Source organism: Primulina eburnea, chromosome 4 (assembly GCF_022965805.1).
Source record: "Primulina eburnea isolate SZY01 chromosome 4, ASM2296580v1, whole genome shotgun sequence".
Taxonomy (NCBI): Eukaryota; Viridiplantae; Streptophyta; class Magnoliopsida; order Lamiales; family Gesneriaceae; genus Primulina; species Primulina eburnea.
Genome location: NC_133104.1, coordinates 27,687,863 through 27,706,350, shown reverse-complemented (window position 1 = coordinate 27,706,350; position 18,488 = coordinate 27,687,863). Strand labels below are relative to the sequence as shown.

The 18,488-nt window shown below is 37.1% G+C and overlaps 1 protein-coding gene across 1 annotated transcript; it reads right to left on the bottom strand.

Annotated features, from left to right (window-relative positions):
• Window positions 1-2,655: 2,655 nt before the first annotated feature.
• Window positions 2,656-17,626, bottom strand: LOC140830932 (5'-adenylylsulfate reductase-like 5). The gene is made up of 4 exons (XM_073194516.1): window positions 17,232-17,626; window positions 4,535-4,716; window positions 3,847-3,971; window positions 2,656-3,221 (listed from the first exon to the last, which is right to left on the bottom strand). Exons 1-4 carry the CDS (start codon window positions 17,412-17,414, stop codon window positions 2,788-2,790), a joined length of 924 nt encoding a protein of 307 aa, XP_073050617.1. The 5' UTR covers window positions 17,415-17,626; the 3' UTR covers window positions 2,656-2,787.
• Between the last annotated feature and the right edge of the window lie 862 nt (window positions 17,627-18,488).

Below are 18,488 nucleotides of genomic sequence, written 5' to 3'. Positions count from 1 at the left end.
CATGCATATAATCAATCTAAAACATGCAACATGATATAATGAATGACATCCATATAAACATGCAATGCAATGCGAATCAAACCATGTCTGGACTCGACTCGACTAGAACTCTAGGGATCCCGGTGTGAATAAGACGTCAATGGCTGTCACCTACTCTCCCACTCGAGGTGACTGTACGTCTTATTCCTAGACTTCGGTCTGAGCTGCATCAACGACTGCAATAGGAGTCAGGGCTACTCCTAAGCTGAGATACACCGAACATCTAGATAGTTGACAATGGCTGTCAACGACTCTCCTATCGTAAATGCAATGAATATCAATCTGTAAACAAAGCATGCTCATATTCATATCTGAATATCACAATGATCTTATATGCTTGAATACAATTCTATAATCAAAACATAATCATGTTACAAGATTTGGATATAATTCTATAAACAAGTCATAAACATGTTACCATATATACAACAATACTAGTATGTGATTTTGGTTGGGAAACTCAAATAATATCTTATTTGAGTTGTGGCTGTCCAAACAAACATGGCTTATACCTTCCTTGTTGTGAAATAAATCGAAGTCTCGAAGTCGGGATACAAACTCTGTCACTCCAAATCTGAAATGGCAATTGTTGATAGATACCATATCAACAAACAACTCACAACAAGTCTTATACGATTCTTAATCAATTTCGGTATAAATCGACGGCATAACGACATAATTCTTCGATACCGTTTAACCCAATTCAACATATATCAACATTGTACAATTCTCAACTTATAATCATCATAATATCTATGTCAAGATCTCAAAATCTGCATAATCTCATGTCCATATATGCTAAAACTCATAACAAGTGAGTTCGATATCATTTCTTCGTTCCGGTTTCAAATCTACAATCCTTATCATCATAAGAACATATTTCTTAACTCAATTCATAATTCTCCCAACACATATATATCAAGACATGCTGGAATTTAACAAAACATATACCCTTTTGAAGCCCTTGATGCAAGGAATACAAATTCGAACTTGAAACTAAATTCGGGTGGCTAAATCTTGAGATATTTTACCCCAAAACTTAAGAACTTGAAGAAATTTGAGGGAACTCTCGGTTCAGATGCTGGAAGTGAGAAAGAAATGAATCAGCAATAATTCATATATATACCTCTGCCATGTGTCAACATAAGAATCAAGGTGGATTTCTCGCATGCAGCACCGCGGGTGCGGTCACGTTAGCACCGCGGGTGCGCTATGCTCTCGGCAACCCTAACATTTTCCAAAAGTAGCGACCGCGGGTGCGGTCTTTGCAATACCGCGGGTGCGGTCTTTTCACCGCGGGTGCGGTCTGCTACCGCGGTTGCGGTGATGTTACGAATAAAATTTGCCAACTTTCTGTCCATGCACCGCGGGTGCGGTCTTAGTGGCACCGCGGGTGCGATGTAGCTTCGACTTTTCTTCTTAAAATCTACAATTGTATGACCGCGGGTGCACTCCTGTTCTGGGCGCGGGTGTGGTCTTGTAAGCTCTTAATTTTCATGTCTTTTCTCCTCTCCTCGCACATCATATATTATCATATCTTCCCGAGTATCATATTAATAAAAACTAATAATTTTGAGCCTTACAAACTTGATATTATTCAAATATATATACATAATTAAACAGTAACACAATAAAATTATACAAGCAGTGTAATCACATCATATTATTGTAATGAGGTGTCATGGAGTCCTTTTATATAATAACATGATATTATACATTAAAAAAATCTACAATAAAAATAAATAAACAGTAAAGTAAATACTCTTACTTTTGAATATTGTTATATTTCTCTTGTGTTTTGGAGCTTGAAAAATATGGAGAACCGAATTTTCGAATATCGTGCTGATAACGTGTTAAAAGTAAAAATTTACGATAAAAAATAAAAATCTCAAAATATATTAAACTACACACTTTATAAAATTCTCTCTACTAGATTATGATTTTCTTCACACATTCAGAGACCTATTTATAGAATTTTTTTTGAAAATAATCCAAAAATAAATACATCATCACACACTAATTTTCAATATTTACAATTCTTATTTTCAACATTCAACTTTCTGATTTTCAACAATTTTATCTTTTTGATTTTTTGTTCAAACATTAAACAAAAGGAAATGAAAAACTAAATCAATCAAATCTAAATCGTCTCTCATTCATACCATAATTTCAAAGAATCGTATAATAAAATATTATTCCAAATACGGTTTTTTTATTCAATTGAATTGTCATTTTGTAGAAGCTCAAGGAACCTGTTTTGCAAATTTAGCCAACAAGGAAGAAAGTTTTTATATCACCATGCAAAATCAATAAGATCTCATGTAGATGAAATACTCTGATAAATTTGAACTATAAATTCTTTTATACAAAACCTACTCAAATGATTTGGGTAATTTCCAAATTCATGTATTTCCAGGGCAAAAGCTAATAACCTCATGAACACAATACAAGAAGTCATCACAGAAGGATAACTGCAACCCTCCAAGGCAGAATTTAAAACATGTACTACCGAATAATACACACCGACAGGGACGTGTTTCGGACTTTATACCACACTTTCTACGGTTATACTCCATAAGATGAAGGACGTAAGAGCTAAAGCTTACAATAAGAGAGTGGAAAAATAATGACTAAAAACAGGAACAGAAGGAAACCCAAATAAGTATATCTTTAATGGTCACTCCTTACAATCTGATAATATAAGTTCCACCTTACCGTGATTCAAGGTAAAAGGTACACGAGACTAGTTTACAAGTTTCTTGAAGGAAATATTCTTGTAGAAGATGTCTCTCCTAAGGAGACGGATGCCAGGGACGACGCCCAAACCCGAGCATTCCTAGCTCCTTCATGGAAGTTCCTAGTTTTGCACGCCTCTAAATCGCTCCAAATCCTCTTCACATCAATCAAATGGAACACACGCCCTAAAAGTTGCCTCGACTCTCCGGAAATTTCCAAATTTAAGCGAGGAAAGCCTGCGACCCACCATTTTGTAATACGAGATACAATCTCTGGAACGAAATAAAGGATAGCCCTTGACAGGACAAATATGACAGAAAGTACAAGATACAATTCCCTCCATATTATTTCCGTGATTGACCCTTCATTCCAGGGCTTGAAAATATTCTGATTACTTGCTGGGCTGCATGAGTTATCTACAAACATTACCGCTGCTGGATCGAACCCTTCAGAAAATAAAAATAAATTAGAAATTGGAAGAGGAGCGATATTTTTTTTCACAAAACTCAGAAGAAATATTTTACACCATAGAACTAACTGTACATGTATTACTGAAAATAAGTTTACACAAAACAGAGTCCAAGGGATGAAAAGTCTTGCCCATATTTGCAAGACCCATAGGTTCCACCCTCGTGGCCTTTTGACACACCAACAGAAGAAGGTGGACGTAAATGAATCTAAAGCAATGCACAATTTCAGTAGAAAGTTAATCTCATATCTACGCACACAAAAATGAACATTTTAAAAAACCAATGAAACCCAACAATTATAGATAAATATACAAGTACAACATGCTGAAAAAAAAGCTAATTATGAAGAGTTGATGGTGAATAAAACCTAACATCAGCAGATCGATTAAATGTACCATAATAGCCATCACAAAGTTCAGGAGATGAGTAGTTCAACTTAGCAATTTCCCATGGTGCAGCTAGGCTATGATTGTTTATGCAACTTGGATTTACATAGAAGAGGGAAGCATAAATGTGTAAGCACACTTGATAGTTTTACCAGAACAGTGGGTCACAAGTATCGTATAACAACTAGAAAACAAGTTTAAACCAGGGGAGATACCTGTAGCTCTTTTGTAGAAATTGACAAGAGACATGAGATCTCTTCGACCATGATACTTCCATCGCATGTTCTGATTAACTATAAGTAGCGAGGGTACACTGTGAATCCCATATCTAGAAAAGATACTGCACAAAACGCACAAGCAAGTTAAGCTTATGCAAAGGGTAGAGAATTGAATATAGAGAACATGTTATAAACCTTCCACAGGTGTGCAGGCTTTTGTGTGCACTCATGCAAGGCATGCTTAAGTATGGTAAACATAAAAGATATTTCACTATTCAATGATGTCCACACTCCTACAAATAACTTTTAGCCCTTCAATAAACTTGGGTCAAAAGAATATTTCAGGGGAGTTAAGTGCTATCGATCCAAATTACAAGTGAAGAAAATGCACCTGATGTCACAAACAAAGGGCCATGATATGATGCATAAGAATTAACTAATAGTATCCCATGTTATCACAACCTTTACTGGATATAACTCACTGCAGCAAAGAGAGATCTAGACCTAGTCATTTTGCAAGTAGGCCTGGACACCATGTTATTACCAGGATACAAGTACACAGATGCCATGATCTAATCTGAACAACACTCATTCTAAGATTGGTTCATGTCATAAGAAACCAGCAGTATTTTTTGGTGGGTGAGGGGGGAGACATAAAGAATCATCGTAAGGTAAAGTCACTCACCTGGGAACGGCTGAAGATTGTTCAACCACCAGGTGTTTAATCTGCGGATACATAGAACTGAGAGTAGAAAACTTTGACCGAAAGATGCTAGAGAAAGGACACCATGAAGAATAATACAGAACAGCAGTATATACATTCTCCTGACTGGAGCTCATCACACTTTCAAGCAATTCTCCATCCACCTTCAATGAAAAATAATGCACATGAAATATAGAAAAAAAAAATCAAGAATATCAATCAGAACTCCGCAAAATAGATATGCAGCAAACCAAAATCTATTATGAGTTGAAACATAAACGTTCACAATCACAAAACAATAGTGCTTGCAAGCATATTCATCAGCATCACTGTCATGATCCATGAAGAAGAAGTGGGCTGAGAGAGATTGTGGGCCGATATTTAGAGAACGAAACATTCAAGCCCAAAGTTTATCCACGTTTTACTCATGGAAAATTCAGGACTATAGATTGAGGAGCAAGAAGATTTTTTCCTTAGTTAATAAGAATAATTGTTTTCTTGTTTTTGGATTTCAGCATATCTCTTAAAATTGGTAGGATTTTCGTTCAGTTTATTTGAATTACATGTTTGTTATATGTATGAACTAGGTGGGAAGAATTATTCACTAATAGAAATATCAATAAAAAGTTAATTTCACATGATAGGGTGGTTCTCTTGTTTTCACGAGCCCCGATTATTCAATTAATCATGGGTCGTCAAGGTCGGAAATCAAAACGGCAAGAATCTAATTCCAAACTAGAAATTACACTGTTGAACTACCCATAACACGGTCCCAAACCTAGGCACGTAACAATCACCCTATACCATCACTAACACCGTTCATCATCATTGAAATAAATTGAGAATGGACTAGTAATAATCACACCATCAATTTTGGCAATTTATCATCACAGTGGCAAGCTAAAATTTATAATTTTGATAAATCAGTTTTAACATCAATGTAAAAATTCTATTAGGAAGGAATAATGAAGAAGTCAGGAAAAACGACATCTACAGGTCTAATGCAAAAATAAACATTGCAACATAACAGAAATAAACTGAATCACCACTTCTGGAAGAACATGTATTATATTTTCATAAATGTCAAAAGTTGTCACATCTACCAAAACGACAAACCAAACAAAATGAAAATAAGTGTTCTAGGTAGATTTATTGAGAGGTCACATCATGTAAAAAGATATTGTTTTTGAAAACCAGACTAAAATTAATCTCAACGGAGAACCATTTTCATGGTCAAGGCATGACATGCTAGCTAAAAAATAACATGTAGTAATCTATATAACCAGACTAAAAAATTGAACATCCATCTATAGGTGCATATTTGGTCATCTATTAGCCAATTAAAAGCTGTCGGACAGTATGTATCAGTATCTGAATGCAACAGACAGCTAGGTCAGCCTTCATCATGTTAAGCTGCCTGCAATTTTCAGTAGGGGTATTTAACATTTTTATGTTATTCCATCTGATTTATACATGTTGGCCAGTTTAAGGCACTAAATCCGTTTGATCAACAGTTTATAAAGCTTTCATAAATTTGATTACTTCCCATTTCAAATAAGTCTTTAATCTTTCTGAACCCTTCTTTCATCTAACAACATAGGAGCATTCACTTAGAGTTTTTACACTGAACAATGAAGAAGTGACGCAAAGACTGACTAGAGCTATCCCATTATGGTCAACATCCAAAAGCACGACACATTAAAAATGTAAAGAGTCATCAGATGAAACCGGCAAAATTTATAAAGACTTCACAGCAATACACAAATATCCTCTGATAGATAGTCTTTCTATTATTGCAGTTACACGGGGAATTGAAGTTTGCAACACAAGAGTTATGGCAGCAGTTCAGCAGCCTGCGCATAAATTTTACATTCAGTAAGAGCATTGAGTTCCAAAAACTGACAAAAGGATCAAACCATTATTAAATCACATGACTGGCCTCACTCAAACAAATATATTCACACAGCAACTTTCAGACAGCAAACAGACCATCTGCTCATGATGGGAAGCTAAATGGTAATTTTAAGAATTATATGGTTCAAAATGCTTTGTTATGAAAGACATGATAACCAATATACCATTTAGCTGGCTAAATTCACAACAATCGTTAATTGATCAAAAAGTTATTTTAAAAAACCTTTAAGATAACACCCTTTCTTGGGAGCTTAAATTTGAGTTTTTAACGGGAGAGAGGAATTAAAGGTGGAAGCATAGTTGTCAAGGGCGCAAGGCGCACCGAGGCACACAAGGTCTCTGGAGCCTGATGCGCAAGGCGCAAGGCGACGCGTGCGCCTTGCTTCAGCACCGAGGCACACAAGGTCTCTGGAGCCTGATGCGCAAGGCGCAAGGCGACGCGTGCGCCTTACTGAAGCAAGGCGCTAATTATTAATTTTTTTAAAAAATATATTTAGCTTATAATAATATATTAAAATATGAAATAATTAAGTCACAATGTCACACAAAACAACAAATAATTAATAAGTTCATAACAATAAGTAACATAATTAAAATTCTTCAATCATCCTCAGAAGTTACGTTTGGGGTTGGTTTGGGCTTTTACATTTAAGTTACTATTAAAAAAAATTGAGAAGTTGCATTTTCAGAATGCAACTTCTCTGTTACTGAATTTGTTTTTTTAAAAAAAGCAACTCAGGCGCGCCTTAGCCTTTCCAAGGCGAGCCCAGGTGTGCGCCTGGGCGAGCCTTTGTGAACCGTTGCGCCTGGGACGGCCCCAGGCGCAACGCCCACGCCTGGTGGTGCCTTTCGCCTCAAGGCGAGAGGCGCTCGCCTTTGACAACTATGGGTGGAAGTGTTACGTAGAGGGCATATGTAAGTCTGTTCATACTTGTTATAAAACAATTTTTTTGACACGTTCGTTGGATATAACAAATTTCTATTGATGTCTTAGTACCATCAGCTCCAAATTACTTGAATACTCAATTGTCTCAACCACTACTCTTTGCGACAGGGAGTTTTTGCTTCCGTATTTATAATTTGGTTCTTTTGAAATCATGTCACTTGTTTCGCTTGTAAACTTCTATTCCGGTCATTCAAACAAATCAGCGATTTTCTGTCAAAATTTTATGGAAAAACTATCACAACCGTTTGACCGGCTGAGAGAGCTTTTCATTCATAGACAAAGATTAATTTTATTAATTAAGATCAAATGATAATAACGGTAGAAATTCGAATTTTAAATTCAAACTTTATTTATTTTTTTTGCTTGCAAATACAATCTAACTGTGTTGAGACTTAAGAGCCTGTGTGTAATGCCCTAGATTTTATATCACGTTAAGCGGAGATTATTGAAATTAAATTGATATAATTATAGACGGGCTATTACGAGATCAAATTGGGCCGAGCATATGAAGTACACAATTGGTGGACAGAAATGCTGGCGCCCGAGCGGTAGTTTTTGACCGCCCGAGCGCCAGTGTTCCATCAAATTTACGTTGCGGGCAGAAGAGTTGGCGCCCGGGCGGTAGTTTTTGACTGCCCGAGCGCCAAAGTGCAATCCGGAAGGGCTTGGACAGAGACTGCCGCGCTCGAGCGGTAGTTTAGCACCGCCCGAGCGCCACTTTCAAATTGTGAAAAGAAGCCACGTTTCGTTTACATGCAATCGGATATATATATATACGTTGCCTTCAGAATCTATGAGAATAAATAATGAGAAATCGAGAAAGGCTTCAGAGAAACTTTGTGAAAAATCCTTACGCCTTTATATTTCAATCCGTCCGTAAGATTTTAAATCAGACTTCGGTACTGTGGTCATAGCAACGCAAGCTACTACAGGACGTAAGTTTTGTTACGTTTTGACATGTTTGGAAATTATGATATTGTCAGAATTGAATTGAATTCATATATGATGTTCTTGACATGTTAGACAGCGTAGAATCGAAGTCAGATTAAGAAACGGACTGAATATGGAATTGTTATGAATTTCAGAAGGAAATTGACTAGAATTGATATCAGATTTGTATGGTGGTTGATTGTAAATGTTTGGAATTGATATAGACTGATATAGTATTATCAGTATCACAAGATTGTACTGTTATATTGTCAGAATTTGATAAAACAGAGATGTGATTTGATTAGAATATTGATACAGAATATTGGTATTGTCATTGCCAGATTGAACAGTGACAGACTTTGAATCAAGACTTTGATTGTATCAGATCGACAGCAAGAAAGGTATAAATAAATGTTGATTCGGGATTGCACAACTCGAGTTAGGTTTGACTTGAGTTTCCCTAAATCACATACTTTATTATATTGCATTGATATTTGCAGATTATCAGATTGATATGTTAATCTATTGACTTAGAACAGAGTCAGAGTCCGAGTCTAGGGCAGACAGCCTAGCTAGGGCAGAACCGCCGAGTCTTTCTCAGAACCGATAAGACTCTAGACTTACGGTGTATCGAAGAGACTTAGATGTAGATCGACGTCTATCTCAGACACTCGATACAGCATACCAAAGTCTAAATTAGATTGGGATCCCTAGAATTGAGATAAGATAAGATTAGATCACGAGTCATTGATTCATGTAGTCAGACTAGATACATGTTTTGATGTTTGTTTATGCTTTTATATATGTTTTATATGATTGCATTTAATACATTGTTTATACTGGGATATTTATATCTCACCGGAGTTATCCGGCTGTTGTCTTGTTTGTATGTGTGTATGACAACATGTGGGACAGGTACAGGGTCACAGAGATGAAGACAGACCGAGATTAGAGTGGTGATACCGGACTTGGAGTAGAGCTAGGGTTTGAACACTTGATAGTAGTTGTTGAACCTGAGTATGTATGATTGTATATTTTATCAGATTTATACTTTTATACTGATATGTATAGGAGTTTGAGTCCATTACCTTCCGCATTTTAAAAAAAAAAAATTAAAATTAGACCTTGATTACTATAATTGATTAATTAGTCCCAATCATGATTAAAAAGATGATTAGCGTCCGGGTCCCCACAACAGGTGGTATCAGAGCCATAGATCCTTTAGAATGAGATAGAAGAGGCTAGTGAGCGGGGTAGATTGAGGTTTTCTTTCCTGCTTTTGAATGCTTACTGCTTTATTACATGTTACTTGTTTATCTGATTTGATATAGTAATATGTTTTATTGATATTGGATCAATACTGATTCTAGATCAGCAGTAAGATGATCAGAGGAGGATTGAAACAGAATTGTGGTATTTGTTACTAATCTATTTGATTATCAGATATGTCTCCGAGACGAGTTCCGGAACAGGGAAGTACATCAAATACTCCAATGGATGTCACACCGACTCCAATGGAAACCATTACTGAAACGATTTCAGTCATTTCATCCGCCAACCTTGAAAGGCACAGAGAGCGCTGTGGAGTGTGAGAGTTGGCTTGATGATATAGAGATATTGTTCGAATCCTTGGAGTATACAGATGAGCAGAGGGTGAAATTAATTGGACACCAGTTACACGACGTTGCCAAGGACTGGTGGATTACGAGGAAGAGAACCATGGAGCATAGAGGTACGAATATTACCTGGAATATATTTAGAACCGAATTTTATCAACGATTCTTTCCAGTGTCGTACCGGAAGGACAAGGGGGCGGAGTTTGCCAACCTCAAGCAGGGACAGATGAATATAGAGGAGTACGTGTCAAAGTTCTCCTCATTGCTGAAATTTGCTCCACATGTGGCTGACAGCGAAGAAGCTACTGCTGACCAGTTCATCAATGGCCTGAACCCCGACATGTTCACATTGGTGAACACAGGGCGACGAATAATTTCACTGATGCCCTGAACAAAGCCAAGGGAGCAGAAGCCGGTCTGATGAGACAGAAAGGGGCTTCATTTGTGCCTCCAGCACCGAGACCACAGCAACCACCTCCCAGATTTGAAGGTGACAGCAGTAGTGGAGGAAAGAAGGAATTTTTGAAAGCCAGGGGAAAGCAATTCAAGAAATCTGGCAGTAGTTCTTCCAGCTCCGGTGGTTCCAGACCGAGCCAGAGTTACACCGGAGTTTATTGCAAGACTTGCGGAGGAAGACATGTTACTGAGCAATGCACGGGAGTGACTGGTAGTTGCAATTTCTGTAAACAGCCGGGACACTTTGCTAAAGTATGTCCCCAGAGAGGTTCCCAAAGATCGCAGGGGGCCGAGTCATCGGGATCAGCAGCACAGACTGAGAGACGATCAGCTGCTGTTCATATATTTCAGCCAGCGTCAGCTCAGTCACAGCAGAGGCCAGGAGGAAGCCAGACAGTTAGTCAGCCTCCGAGACAGCAGGCCAGAGTCTTCGCTTTGACAGAAGAGCAGGCCCAGGAAGCACCAGATGACGTTGTGGCAGGTAACTGTTCTTTATGTGGTTACTCTGCTTATGTATTAATTGATACCGGTGCTTCACACACATTTATTTCTGAACGATTTGCATTAAGTCATGCATTGCCTGTAGAATCTTTAGCTACTGTAGTGTCTGTCTCTTCGCCTTTGGGGACGGGTTTGATATCCGTGAATTCGGTTAAGCATTGTATGCTACGGTATGACGGGCATGAAATTGAGTTAGATTGCATCGTACTTGGGTTGTCCGATTTTGATTGTATTATCGGTATTGATATGCTGACCAAGTACAGAGCGACAGTTGACTGTTTCCACAAGATAGTGAGATTCAGACCAGATATGGCTGAAGAGTGGAAATTTTACGGGAAGGGTTCTAGATCGAGAATTCCTTTAGTATCCGTACTATCTATGACTCGATTGTTACAGAAAGGAGCAGAAGGGTTCCTTGTATATTCAGTAGATTTATTGAAGTCGAGTCCAGCATTGGCTGATCTGCCAGTGGTACGTGAGTTTGCTGACGTCTTCCCAGAAAAGATCCCGGGATTACCTCCAGTTAGAGAGATAGACTTCAGCATTGAACTGATGCCAGGTACAGTACCGATTTCTAGAGCTCCGTACAGAATGGCACCAGTTGAATTGAAAGAATTGAAGGATCAGTTGGAAGATTTACTGGCCAAAGGGTACATCAGACCGAGTGTGTCTCCTTGGGGTGCTCCAGTACTGTTTGTAAGAAAGAAAGATGGTTCGATGAGACTCTGTATCGACTATCGGCAACTGAACAAGGCAACGATAAAGAATAAATATCCTTTGCCTCGTATTGATGATTTATTCGATCAGTTGCAGGGTTCTTCAGTATATTCCAAGATTGATTTAAGATCGGGATATCATCAGCTGAGAGTCAGAGATTCTGATATCTCAAAGACAGCATTCAGAACCAGGTATGGACACTATGAATTTATTGTCATGCTGTTTGGGTTGACGAATGCTCCAGCTGTGTTTATGGGATTGATGAATCGTATCTTCCAGAAATATCTCGATGATTTTGTGATTATTTTCATCGATGATATTTTGATTTATTCAAAGAATATGAGTGAGCATGCTGAGCATCTAAGAACTGTGTTGCGAATTCTAAGGGCTGAGAAGTTATATGCTAGACTGTCGAAATGTGAGTTTTGGCTAAGACAGGTAGTATTTCTGGGTCATATTATATCTGGAGATGGTATATCAGTTGATCCCAGTAAAGTGGAAGCTGTGATTTCTTGGCTAAGACCGACATCAGTACCCGAAATTCGCAGTTTCATGGGTTTAGCAGGATACTACCGTCGTTTCATTAAAGATTTCTCGAGTATAGCTAAACCAATTACTCAGCTGACTCAGAAGAATGCTCCATTTGTTTGGTCTGAAGAATGTGAGACCAGTTTTCTGGAGTTGAAGAAGAGGTTGACCAGTGCACCGGTGTTGACTATTCCATCCGGTACTGGTGATTTTGTAGTTTATTGCGACGCTTCTCACAGAGGGTTGGGATGTGTGCTGATGCAACGAGGGCATGTTATCGCTTATGCCTCAAGACAGCTTAAACCACATGAGACTCGTTATCCAATTCATGATCTAGAATTGGCAGCCATTGTCTTTGCATTAAAGATATGGCGACACTATCTTTATGGTGAAAAGTTCGAGATATATTCTGATCATAAGAGTTTAAAATATCTGTTTTCACAATCTGAATTGAATATGAGGCAACGAAGATGGCTTGATTTGCTTAAAGATTTTGATTGTGAAATCAAATACTATCCAGGAAAGTCTAATGCAGCAGCTGATACACTGAGTCGAAAGGTATGTTCTTTATCCTTATCGACGATTGGTGTTTCAAATTTGATAGAAGACTGCTGTTTGTCTGGATTAGAATTTGAAACAGATTATAAACCGTTGAGACTTTATACGGTGCAAGTAGAACCAGAGCTGATTATGAGAATTAAGGCAGCTCAGAAAGTTGATCAGAATGTACAGAAATCAGTATCGATGGTTAGAGCAGGACATCGATCAGAGTATCAGGTACGTGATAACGTCTTGTATGTGAATAATCGTCTAGTTGTGCCGAATATTTCAGAGTTGAGACGACAGATATTGTCAGAAGCGCACAACAGTCGATTTAGTATTCATCCTGGTGGCAGAAAGATGTACAATGATTTGAAAAGACAGTTCTGGTGGAAACAAATGAAGACTGATATCGCCGAATTTGTTTCCAAATGTCTGAATTGCCAACAGGTGAAAGCAGAAAGAAAGAAACCAGGAGGTTTATTACAGAGCTTGTCCATTCCTAAATGGAAATGGGATCACATTTCCATGGATTTCGTGACGCAGTTGCCGCGTTCCTCCCGAGGTTGTGATGCGATTTGGGTCGTGATTGACAGATTGACCAAATCCGCATGTTTTATACCGTACAAAATGACGTACAGATTTGATCAGATGGCAGAGATCTATGTCAGAGAAGTGGTCAGATTGCATGGAGTGCCGAAGTCGATTGTATCAGATCGTGATCCTCGATTTACTTCGCACTTCTGGCAGAGTTTGCAGCAGGCTCTCGGTACGAAGTTACACCTGAGTACCGCATATCATCCACAGACCGTCGGACAGTCAGAGCGGACTATCCAGACACTGGAGGATATGCTGAGAGCAGTAGTACTAGATTTTGGCACTAACTGGCAAGATGCATTGCCGCTTTGTGAGTTTCGTACAACAACACCTATCAGACGAGTATTGAGATGGCACCATTTGAAGCGTTGTACGGAAAGAAGTGCAGATCCCCTCTCTATTGGGATGATATCTCTGAAGTGCCTGAGATTGGACCTGATATGATCAGAGATATGACAGAAAAAGTGAAGCTAATTCGAAAGAAAATGAAGGCAGCACAAGACAGACAGGCCAAATATGCCAATGTTCGACGTAGATCGTTGGTATTTGAGGAAGGAGACCGAGTTTTCTTAAAGATTTCACCTTTCAGAGGAGTTGTCAGATTTGGCAAGAAAGAGAAACTGTCTCCGCGATACATCGGGCCTTATGAGATTCTCGAGAAGATAGGAGATCGTGCCTATCGACTCGCTTTACCGCCTTCATTATCTGGGATACATGATGTCTTTCATGTATCGTTATTAAGGAAGTATATTCTTGATGCTTCACATGCTATTCAACCAGACGAGGCCGAACTAGATGAGACGTTGAGCTATGTTGAAAAACCGATTCAGATTATTGATCGTAAAAAAAAACAGCTCAGAACGAAAATGATTCCACTGGTGAAAGTTCAATGGACTCGTCATGGTGTAGAAGAAGCAACCTGGGAAACTGAATCAGATATGAGACAAGAGTTCCCAGAGTTATTTAGATGATGTAAATTTTTTTTTATATATATATACAGTTTTGTATATATACTCCTTGTTGATACGAATGAAATGCTTGTGATTTCGAGGACGAAATCGTATCTTAGGGGGGGAGAAATGTAATGCCCTAGATTTTATATCACGTTAAGCGGAGATTATTGAAATTAAATTGATATAATTATAGACGGGCTATTACGAGATCAAATTGGGCCAAGCATATGAAGTACACAATTGGTGGACAGAAATGCTGGCGCCCGAGCGGTAGTTTTTGACCGCCCGAGCGCCAGTGTTCATCAAATTTACGTTGCGGGCAGAAGAGTTGGCGCCCAGGCGGTAGTTTTTGACCGCCCGAGCGCCACTTTCAAATTGTGAAAAGAAGCCACGTTTCGTTTACATGCAATCGGATATATATATATACGTTGCCTTCAGAATCTATGAGAATAAATAATGAGAAATCGAGAAAGGTTTCAGAGAAACTTTGTGAAAAATCCTTACGCCTTTATATTTCAATCCGTCCGTAAGATTTTAAATCAGACTTCGGTACTGTGGTCATAGCAACGCAGGCTACTACAAGACGTAAGTTTTGTTACGTTTTGACATGTTTGGAAATTATGATATTGTCAGAATTGAATTGAATTCATATATGATGTTCTTGACATGTTAGACAGCGTAGAATCGAAGTCAGATTAAGAAACGGACTGAATATGGAATTGTTATGAATTTCAGAAGGAAATTGACTAGAATTGATATCAGATTCGTATGGTGGTTGATTGTAAATGTTTGGAATTGATATAGACTGATATAGTATTATCAGTATCACAAGATTGTACTGTTATATTGTCAGAATTTGATAAAACAGAGATGTTGTGATTTGATTAGAATATTGATACAGAATATTGGTATTGTCATTGCCAGATTGAACAGTGACAGACTTTGAATCAAGACTTTGATTGTATCAGATCGACAGCAAGAAAGGTATAAATAAATGTTGATTCGGGATTGCACAACTCGAGTTAGGTTTGACTTGAGTTTCCCTAAATCACATACTTTATTATATTGCATTGATATTTGCAGATTATCAGATTGATATGTTAATCTATTGACTTAGAACAGAGTCAGAGTCCGAGTCTAGGGCAGACAGCCTAGCTAGGGCAGAACCGCCGAGTCTTTCTCAGAACCGATAAGACTCTAGACTTACGGTGTATCGAAGAGCCTTAGATGTAGATCGACGTCTATCTCAGACACTCGATACAGCATACCAAAGTCTAAATTAGATTGGGATCCCTAGAATTGAGATAAGATAAGATTAGATCACGAGTCATTGATACATGTAGTCAGACTAGATACATGTTTTGATGTTTGTTTATGCTTTTATATATGTTTTATATGATTGCATTTAATACATTGTTTATACTGGGATATTTATATCTCACCGGAGTTATCCGGCTGTTGTCTTGTTTGTATGTGTGCATGACAACAGATGGGACAGGTACAGGGTCACAGAGATGAAGACAGACCGAGATTAGAGTGGTGATACCGGACTTGGAGTAGAGCTAGGGTTTGAACACTTGATAGTAGTTGTTGAACCTGAGTATGTATGATTGTATATTTTATCAGATTTATACTTTTATACTGATATGCATAGGAGTTTGATTCCATTATCTTCCGCATTTTAAAAAAAAATTAAAATTAGACCCTATTACTATAATTGATTAATTAGTGTCAATCATGATTAAAAAGATGATTAGCGTCCGGGTCCCCACACTGTGATTGACAATGATCATGATGGGAGCAGCCACCTCTTTCATTTGGGATTTTGGAAAGGTGAGCCTACAATTTTACTATTGTTCAAATGTTATATGCCACGTGTGATTTTTTTGTTTAACTTTCTTCAAATTCTTATGAGGGAATGGTAGGATATGGACACGGTTATTTTTTTATCGTATGCTGATGATGACTAGATATTTTGGGCAGAATCTTAGATTTTGCTTCAATGTTGGTAAACAGTGGTAAGTATGTGTGTTTTCATATGCAACAATAAATTTATTAATAATAGTCAAATCTTTGGAATATTTCAATATGATAATGAAAAAAGGAAAAATTTAATAGCCTAATAGACATACATAAATTCTATTTCCTCTCTAAGTTGGGACTAGGGACGCCATTCCCACGGTCTGAACGAGCAAGAACTGTCATAATGACATCCATAATAGTTATCCATTATTATTATCGTCAATAAACACCTTAGTACAAATCAGCAGATCATGGTATACTTGCGAATTGTATAATTGCCTATCCAGAATAAAATTCATTTTAGCATTAAAATCATCGACCAATCACCCATTGATGCATGAGTTACTGTAAGAGAAATTAATTTCCATAGTTCCAATTTTTTGATGGGTTGAAAGTTATTAATCAGTTTAAGAAAATTTAGAATCGAATGATACCAACGGTACATGTACATTGTCAAAAATGTATTATTGCGAGCTTGGATTGTGATAAAATTGAGGATCATGCAAAATACCAACAAAGCTTACAAATATCGATCTTCTGCCTAGTTCATTTTAATATAAACATACTTTAACGCAGTTTGGTTTATGAGTTTATCGACATAAAACCCCATCCAAGAAGTACTCATGAAAGAAGCCATTTGGTAGTTCATTGTGACATGAAAAATCATTCAAAGTTCACATGTCCTCTTTTCTCTACATATCCAAGTATGGCATCCCAACAGGGAACATTTAATGAAATGGTTTCCAACACATTTAAAGAAAAGAAATGAGCTTTTGCGGAGTTAGCCTTCTAGGTAACATAAAAAGCTGAATACCAATAATACCAGCAATTACTCGAAATGAAAACAAGAAACAAGAAATAAAACAAATTTGTAAGAATAAAAAAACGTATAATCAATTCGTAAATCACATATAGCACATTTCAAATTACTTTAACCAAAATTAAAACCAGATAATCACCTGTATCGCAGAAAGATACAAAGGGGTCGAAAACGGGCACTGGGACTTCAGATCGTGAATAAAGGTTTTGTATTCACGAGGATGACAAGCAGCTGGGGTCGCGGACGCCGGTCGAAACGCCGCCGCCGAAGCGGCCAATATACACATGAACACACGAGCGCATTTTCTGATCGGAACCTCCATAGACGAAATCAAGAATATTCTCTAACAATTTGGGCGAAATAATCAGATTTCTGACCAGAATAAACAAGAAAAAATCCCTAGCGGGGTCAATCGACGCTCTGCCCTTTCAGCTGAGAGATGGGTGTAGAAGAATGTGGGGATTTTTGTATTACTTTCGATTATTCTTCCAATCCTCTCTCTCTCGACCAACCACCATTCACGGATTTTTTTTTTTTTTTTTTTTATGCATTGTGGGAATTACCATTATCAAGAATCACCATATTTTATTTTATTTTTAAAAAAAATTGTACGGTATTTTATTTTCTTCAATCAGGATTTGAGAAGATTTCATGAGATTTGAAATTAGATTTAAAAATTCAATTATTTGAAATTCTATTTAGTGTTTAATTTAAAATTTAAAAATGATATTTACAAACCCATTTCTTATTTGAGGAAAAAAGTATTCGAATTTGAATTTTAAAATTTTACGACGATATCCTTAGAAATCATATAAACATAAATAACCCAAAGAAGTTTAGAAATTAATAATTTTTATTTATTATTTGTATTTGTAAATTCAAAAATTAAATTTATTAATTATAGTGCATATAAAATAATAATTAAAAAATCATCAAACAATTTCAAATTTAACATGAAATTAATTATTAAACCTGAAAATAGGTTTTGGTAATTACTATAATTATTATTATATTTGTTAATCAGTAAATAACATAAGAAACTTATAAAATTTAAACGAAATATTTGAACTTCTAAAAAAAGTTAAAAAAAAAAAGTCTAGCCATGCATAAACTAATGGTGGAGAATGATGTGTTGATGAGAATGATGTGTTGGATAGAAAAGTAATTGTATGTTTTTAAAATCCAATCTCACCGAATCTTATCAAATTTGATGGGATTTGAATATATTTATTGAAATCCCATGAAATCTTGAACAAATCCGAATCATTTTTTTGAATCATCTTGACAAACAGTAAAAATAGGATTTTGAAATCCAAATACTATTAAATTCTCCCAAATCCTGGTTGTCAAACACAGTGTAAATAGTAATTAAACAATAGGTTCATTATATATTAAA